This window comes from Antrostomus carolinensis, unplaced genomic scaffold, assembly GCF_000700745.2.
Source record: "Antrostomus carolinensis isolate BGI_N321 unplaced genomic scaffold, ASM70074v2 scaffold2754, whole genome shotgun sequence".
Lineage (NCBI taxonomy): Eukaryota > Metazoa > Chordata > Aves > Caprimulgiformes > Caprimulgidae > Antrostomus > Antrostomus carolinensis.
The window spans coordinates 625-9,265 of record NW_010312644.1 but is presented as its reverse complement, the minus strand read 5'-3'; the positions used below and the strand labels follow the sequence as shown (position 1 = coordinate 9,265).

Sequence of the window (8,641 nt, the reverse complement as noted above, 5' to 3'; positions counted from 1 at the left end):
AGTTACCTTCTGTTCTGATAAGTCAATACAGGTTTTATTCCCCTACTCACCCTCCAAAAAAAATCTTGTAGTTATGACCTGTAATTATACATAACAAAAAAAGAAAACTGCTCCTTGCTAGTGGAAATATATATAGTTGTTTTTTTGGTTGGGGTTTTTTTGTTGTTTTTTGTTTGTTTGTTTGTTTTTTGTTTTGTTTTGTTTTTTTTTTTTTTTTTTTTAAGTTCTGACCCCTCTCTAGGCTGCTAACCATCACACAGCATATGCCATTTGGCAATTTGTCTCCTAGGATATTCACAAATTTCTTTCCAGTGCTCTCCACCTGTTCCTTCTGCTGAAGATCCCAAGGTTAACCGGCCAATGACCTCATTTCTTGACCCCCTATCTGAATCTAAAACCAAAAATTCAATGCTGATATCATCAAGGCCCTCACAAGGAATGTCAAAGACAAACAATTCATTGAACACTGCATTGGGAGTACATTTCTTCACATGGGTTTTCTTTTTAGAAATTCTCTTCTTAGCGTGGTACAGATTCACTTTGACATAAGGGTCTGCAATGAAAAGAAAGAGCACAGATCAGGTATTGAACAGTGTTCTTTAGAAATTCCTTGATCTACTTAACGGTAAATTTCATAACTTACCAACTTAGTTACATTACAATGAAGAGATGTTTCAAGTTATTAAAGACAATTAATCTCACCCAATTTTTATGTTTATGTTTGAATTAGTCCCTTTAAGCTCCTTTCTGATCATCAAATTTGTAATCAAGATAGACAGTGAAGTTTAGAGCATGATTCATCTGATCAAATACAGGTGTCTCCTTCATGGGATAAATCCTGCCCTGTAGTCCATTAACACTAATAATAGTTCTACTACATGCAACGATGCACAAGGTTCTAGTGGACTCTGACAAACATGTATCATAACAGAAATCTGCTTTTCACATGTTCTACCAGTAGGCAATAATCATTAGCATTAATAAGACTCATGCAAAAAAAACCCAACAAAAAACCCAAAAAAATCCAAAACCCTAAGAAAGGAATGAATAAACTTGTGTTTATTGATGAATGGATGTGATTCATTTCTCTTGTGGTTCTACTGAAGTTAATTATCTTGATTGAATTGTTCCCACTAATTTTTATTATACAAATTTAACACTAAATTTAAATGCAAGGGTACATTTGTTATCAGGATATATACTTGACTTTATGTCTGTGCTGTGCTTCTGTTGAAGAACAGAAGGGAAAATGTCCATACTTTTAGCTGTCAACCAAATTCTGAGTGTTTACTTTCCTTATAATTGTTCAACTCCTGCAAGATTCCTTTGTTATTCAGTAGTGGCTAGATTTCTTCCTTCAGAGGAATTCTAGAGGATGCTTTAAAAATCATCCCTTTCAAGTACCTTTGTGTTTGTTTCAGTGCAAATGTGGGCTTGTTTCCAAATTCTTGTGGTGCAATGATTCAGTATAAAATCCTTTCTAATGATCCCAGTCAAAAAAAGATAGTCTATGTAAACAATCAGCTAAGAAACATCAAGAATAGTTGAATAAATATATATATATATATATATATTTTTAAAAGCAAACAAAATTAAAACTGAACTGTATTTAGAAATGTTAATCAAAGTTATGAGACTGAAATGGTCAGATGATAAAAAGGCTTTTGTTTCCTTGAAATGACAGTAGTTTAACAGGAGTAAGGAATGATAGAATAAATTTTCACTTTCATACTCTATCACCATAATAAATATTTTTAAATTAGGGTTTAATGTAATTAGAATATCCATTGGCTTTGAAATGAATATATGCCACACAAGCATTAAAAATATCAAAATCAATATCCTTCAGTGGATTCAAAGTGTTGTTAATTTCTGTTTAAAGGACATTTTCTGACTGTTACCTCTATCCTTCTACTAGAATAGGTTAGAATGTTCCTCTTGATTTTGTTAGGTCTATTAGGAGACCCCAACACCAGTGATCAAGGAAACCAAGAAGATTGTGGGAATGGAACATCTTCTGAGTAAAAAATTTATCATCCTCCTAAGGAGATTGAGTTAAGCAATTGTTTAGCTTACCCCATAGAAAAACTATTTCACTCCTCCTCCTTGTCCAGGTTTTATGCTGAGCTGAGGTGAAAGTCACAGAGGAAATAAGAACTGCCATGAGTACAGGATGTTACTGACACCTAAATGTCCATGGAACCTGGCCTTGCCAATGAACAGCAAATAATAAAGAACTGTCTAAATGAACTAGATGTCCAGGTGTAACATGGCTGCCTATATCTATTACAAATATTATATTCCCATTATAGTTATCAAGGTTGTACCAAGGGGAGTAGAAACAACAAACAAAATTTATAGCTTTATTCCTAAGAGGTACAGTAAACAAATGTGTAGTTTGGATATGCTATAAGGTCCAGGTGGCTGTTGAGACTAGGAGGGCTTTTGCTTTCAAGTTATTTTGCCACCTGACTGAATGTCAGACAGACTTCATCTGTTGGGATCAGCTTGCTGTCTTCATCAAACCTCCACTGTCCTCTGTGACTTTGGTACTGATTATTTAAAATATGTACGCTTTCTTATAGTGGAGTAAACTGTTGGGCTCCAATTGTATACTTTCTCCTTATGATATGCGAATAAAATTAAGATCAGAAGGAGGATTTCAATGGAACTCCACTATGAAAATAGGAAGGTTTTATAACTTTGTCGTATTGAATCCAGCACACGTTAACTTAATAAGTAAATTGCAGTGTTACTTGGTATGAGAAGTAGAAAAACTGTATTATTGCCAGAAGTAATTATGATTCAGTGGTTCCCAAAACAACTTCTTTAAAAAAAAATCCTGTGAAATGAAAAAGTATCAGTCCTATACAGAATCAACAGCAGTTATCGTACTGTTTGTAGGGTCCTTTGTTGCGTACTGGGGATTTTTGTGTGATTGTCTTATCCTTAGTATATTGTACCCTAAATTTTATTCTGTTATCTAGCATTATGGTGCATCAAAATTTAATTTTAGAATTGGACTCAAAGGAGATTCCACTGAATGCAAAATAGTGCAAGAATAGGAAAAGCAAATGCAAAAACTACTACTTCTTATTGCACGCCAAGTACAGCTCATGATAAAGCAGGGGTGTTATATTACAACCTGCTTCCAGCACTGGCATAGTTCATCTTTTCACCTTGCCAAATAAATGTTAGTGATCAGTGGGCCAAACTCAGCACAGATGTAATTAATTGCTTTTCTTGGTGCTAAGCTAAAATAAACCATATGATGGTTTCACTCAATACTGTTCTATAAATGATTGAATTTTTGTTGTAAATAAATTATTTTAGTATCTGCAAACAACATCCCATGCTCATGGCAGATGGGTTCTGTTCAAGACAATCACAAAATTCATTGGTTTCCACTGCTAACAGATGTCATGTTTTTTTTTAACATGTGGTTGAAGAACAAATTTACAAAATGAAGAACAAATTTATAAAATAAAGAACAAATTTCTAAAATACATACCCTGTAAAATAAAGCATTGGCCCAGATATAAATAAAATGAATAGGCTGCAAATAATAGAGAGACTATTTCTGCATTTGTGAGTTATTTTTAGTCTTCAAAATGCCACATTTCAGCTGTCTTTTGTCTGTTTTATATTCTTAGGGCAAATTCATTAGTAAAACAATTACCTGATAATCCTGACACATCAGATTTGGGTAGATGCCTGGCTTTTAAAACAACCACAGTGAGCGTGTTTGTTGTAGACTGATAACAAAGAGAGATCAGTAATTCTCCACGCCCAGATGATTTCTGAGGAAATGAAAGAAAAAAAAGAATAAAATAAGACTATTTATAAGCAATTATATTGACCAGCTTTAAACCAGAATTTAGAAGATTTACAAAAGGTCACATAATTATATGTCCTGAAATAGTGTAAAAAATATAACTTATTGAATTATGCTGCTTTACATAGCAAGTGTAATTTCCATCTACTGTAGCTATATCACTCTTCTTATGATTGGTTATTAGATTGGACAAAAATAAATAATAAATAAGTGAAAATATAGGTTGACATGACATCATTAGATTCAGAAATTAAAAATTAAATCCTTCATCCTGAGGAAAAAAAAAAAATCTGCGAACAAAAAAGACCTCAAGTAAAACAAAATTCTGTAAAAGATATTGAACAAAAAAAAATTGAATAAAGGTAAATTAAAAAAAAAAAAACCTTCAGTAAAGTTGTTTTAAACAAGAAAGGTTCATACAGTGAATGAAATCTCATCCCTGACACTTTATAAAGTAGTATAATATATATTAAATAAAAATTAAATGAGAGATTCTCTATAGGATTATGAGATCTGAATTTGAAGGAATAGTTTATTTCATAGAAAGGAGGAAGGTTAGGGAAACAAGCAAAAATAATACCTTATATAGCAGAAAACCCTATAAGTTATCAACAAAATATCAGTGATGTAGTTATAGTTGTTGTAATGTATTGATAGAATTGCAAAGTAACAGTATTGGTTACAGATATGTTGTCTGCCAGAAATTTATTTGATTTGGCAGCAGGCTTGCTCTTTGAAAACAATCAAATTGAAAGTCAATACACATTCCACTTCCTTAGTAGAGATTAAGAGATGTGTGTGTGATGCATGTGCATTTCTGTTTTTCAGCTGTGATGGTTGTAAATGATCTTTACATTCTGAAATGAGACAACATAATATGAAATATTTTTATCCCACTGAAGTCAATATGTTTTGCCACTGACTTCAGTGAGTCTTTTGGTTCTTCCTTGTGTCCTACTATCTTTGGTAGAGCTGCAGCCTGTGTCATTCTTGAGACATAAAGTAGTAACAGCACTGAACTGCAAGAACATACTACTACATCAACAGTACAGTCTAACAGGTTCCAATTCCTTCACTAAAGGCTACCTGCATTCTTTAAGATTTTAGTATAAAACTTATGTAGTTGAAGTGAAAGATTTTCCTGGACTTCATAAGCTTTAAGAGAAAATTATTTCAAACAGAAAAAGGGGGGGAGGAGAAGGGAAATAATATATAAATCTTTGCATTCTTTCCTTTTAAAGCAAATTACTGTAGATTGAGTCCTCTTGACCTAAAGTAAATGGGTCCACTCAATCCTGCTGTACCAGCTGAATAAGCAAGCAGAGTATAGGACATTAGCAATTTCTTGCAACATGCTCATCGTAATGTTCTTTTATTACATTTGTGTAATTGCTTCCTCATACTGTCATTATGAAAGCACCTCAATGACTTGCATGATGAGCTTGTTCCCTTTTCTTTCCAAGATGGCAGCAGCGTCACACAAGAATCATAGCTAACACTAGTACAACACTTTTAAAGTTTAAATAAAAAATATGTTACCCTAACATTTCTTTTGATGATCTCTCTGTCCATTAGCAGCCTTCCTTCTGACAGTTCAATTCCTGCAAGGGGAATGAGGACTTCTCCAATGACATCATCTCTGGAAAACCTGTCAAAGCTCAAGATCATAAAGTGAAGTGTTAAGTCTTGAATTTGGCTATATGGGATTCCGTAAAATGTGAAGGTCTCGTCGAAAGCTGGATCTAAGGTTTTTCTCAGCACTCTGGTTTTCACCTTGTGCTTTTTCTCGGGCAGGATTGTCATTTTGATGTAGGGATCAGAAGTCATTGACTGTTCATCCATTGCTGGCAGCCCACGTGCTTCTTTGATGTTCACTACAAATGCCTTTTTCTCAAAGTTGTACTCTAAGGAGAAAAAGAGAGTTCCTAGCTTGTCTTGTTTCTCTTCAGATGACAGGGAAGCGATGGATTTTAAACTGTCAGGGGATACTGAATCTTTCTTCCTTTCTGCAAAGTGTTTAGGAGACAAATTTTCAGGATCTGGAGAGCTCTGGATTTTAGGGATTGTTTTGGGGAAGTTGCCATTTAGATCTCTCTTCTCCAGGTCAAGATGAAGAGAATTCTTTGGCATCGCTGATTTGTTCTTTGCTTCACTTTTGTCATCGGCTCCAAACTTTTTCTTACTGTTGAGATTCTCGGGGTAAATATCAACCCCCTTCAGAACATGGACAAACTTGTAAGGAGGGGTCTTATTAGATTTGGAAGATTTACGTTGGCAGCAGATCCAAGCAAAAAGGGAGACAGAGAACACAAGGCCAAATGCACTAAAGATCCCAACCACTGTAGGAATTTCATCTGCAAATCAAATAAAGAGCAACAAGCACATAAACAGCAATGCCTCAGACTCTGTGTGATATTTAATAAAGTAGTCATTTAGTAAAACAAACTGAGATGAGATTGTAATAGCAGCAGGACCAACAGAATGAAAGTGCTTTGCATTGTACATATTGCTCGCCACCTGCAGGCATGAACGTGTAGTCCCATATTAAGGCACGCTTGTTATGTTAGTATTTTTCCATACACAGAGTGTTTGGGAGGAAAATACTATTCCCATCTTAATAGTAATAACTGTTAGTAATTTCTCGACTGTCTTAACCCCCTAGGTGTAGTTTCTGAGTTTATATGTCTGTGAGTAATACCAGCTCTCAGAAACTTTCAGCTTTGAGTTTATGGAGCTCTGTTGGTTAGATAAAACAGATTCTGGAATATGCATTACTTACCGATATATCATTTACTTTTCACACTGTTCTCTAGAATACTTTGTACACTCTTTTTTTTAATTATTATTTTTTTTTTTTATAATCAGATTCCATAATTGCCTGGAGGTATCTCTTGAAAGAACTGAGTTTAACTGAAGGTTATAACACTCAACGGTTTCAATGGCATTTTCAATACTCTGCAGGAGTAAGTCTACCAAGAAAATTTAGAATAATTGTATATCAAGTGTCTTTTCCAGAGTGATGTGACATTGGACAGTTACATGTGAGTCCAAAGCTGAAAAAAACTATGAAATATATAATTGATAACCACTAAGCTTTACATTTAAGACAGTATGAATCAAAACTATAGGGAGTTTACTGGAAGGGTCACTACTTTTTAGAAGCATATAAGAAAAATATTAAAACATAATTGTCTGCTGCCTTAGCACGAATCCTTTACTTAAAGCTGAATAAAGAGAACACTGAGAAAGTGTTACAACCTCAATTGTCATGTGGATATATTAGTTACATATAGAGTATCATTAGCCCTTCAAAGCATGCATCGAAGGGGCAAATGAGCACAACTAATTGAAAATCCATTTTTGCCCATAAGTAACATTACTAAGTGAGTTAAAACCTCCCATAATTTAACAATCAGAGCTTAATCTTTATTCCCTGCAACCGTGGAAGACCAGTAGAATATTAATGGAATGACATTGTTTATGCATAAAGGCAATTGTGTAACAGTTCTGATTCTCTCACATATGATTAGCAGATCATTCTGGATGAGAAAAGCAAAACTGTCCCCTCTATCTATTACTAAATTAGCTTCATCCAGGTAAAAGTTGGATGGATAGATGTGCTGCCACTATACCGTTTTTTCTTTTTAGTGGGATGATTCAAAAAAATCCACAACAATACTATCAGAGCAAAGTAGGACATAATGTTCCAGCACAGAAAGGATCTGGCCTGGCTATTAATTTCTTCTGACAATATTCGTATCACTTTCCCTTTGTCTACCAGTTGTATCAGTCAACATACTTAATTATAAGAACTTAATGAAATGACTGAAAATTATATACATAACCAAAAAGTATTTTTTATAAGTTAAGCATATGGCTCTGACTTTCAAGAATTGCCTAGGCTGCAGAAATTGAAATGTACATGGTATAAAGGTAGAAAGCAAGAAGTAACTGAAAAGTAATTAGAATATTTAGATAGCTTTTGAGAATGACTTCCACCTTTACAATACCTTTTCATGAGATGATAGACTTTTTATAGTAATGGATATTATGCTATATTTTAATTCTACAACTACTGAAAGCAGTGGTAGAATCAATTTTATGTTTAAAACATTAATTAACTTTCTTGAATAAGTCATTAGGTAAGCATGATATTACAAGTCTGGTTAGAAATATCAAGTGGGTGGGGTAGGAAAGAAGATGAAATACTAAATAAAATGGTTTTATATTTACAACTAATTACATTGAAACCTGAATTTCATGCTGTTGTAATAACATAAATCAATTGGTTAACATTCAAGGCAGTGTATTAATAAGAAACATCACCTATTGATCCTGGGATAAGTTATTATTTCAGTTACATGATATAAATCTGGACTTACTTCACTTAAGTCAATGGAATGATCCATGAATTAAACCACTGCTAAAGTAAATAGCATCTAGGCTAGAGTCAATATTTGTAAAGCAGAGTTCAGAAACATTTCTACTTACTGCTTTTCTGAGTAAAGCTATTTATGAATCTATTTTATAAGTGCACATATACAACTGTTTTTGAAACTTCTGGTGTCATAGTTGATCACCTTACATCCAGTGCATAGAAATGACACAACTGAAAAGTTCATTGTTATCATTGCTATTCTCAGCAAACCCAGATGGATCAAGATGCAGCTGTTGAGCTAAAAACACTGGGATCCTGTATTTTCATCTTCCTAGCAATGCCCTTTGCAAGAATGCCTTCCCTTTTAACTAACGGTTGACAAATCTTCCTCTAGCACAAGTGAAAAAGGAATGAAAATTATTCCAAGA

The 8,641-nt window shown here is 33.8% G+C and overlaps 1 protein-coding gene across 1 annotated transcript; it reads right to left on the bottom strand.

Annotated features, from left to right (window-relative positions):
* Window positions 1-215: 215 nt before the first annotated feature.
* SYT4 (synaptotagmin 4) lies at window positions 216-6,189 on the bottom strand (the record flags this gene model as incomplete). The annotated part of the gene is made up of 3 exons (XM_010167052.1): window positions 216-553; window positions 3,680-3,800; window positions 5,375-6,189. Coding segments are annotated over 3 exons (1,244 nt in total), but the record flags the coding sequence as incomplete, so codon positions are not given.
* Between the last annotated feature and the right edge of the window lie 2,452 nt (window positions 6,190-8,641).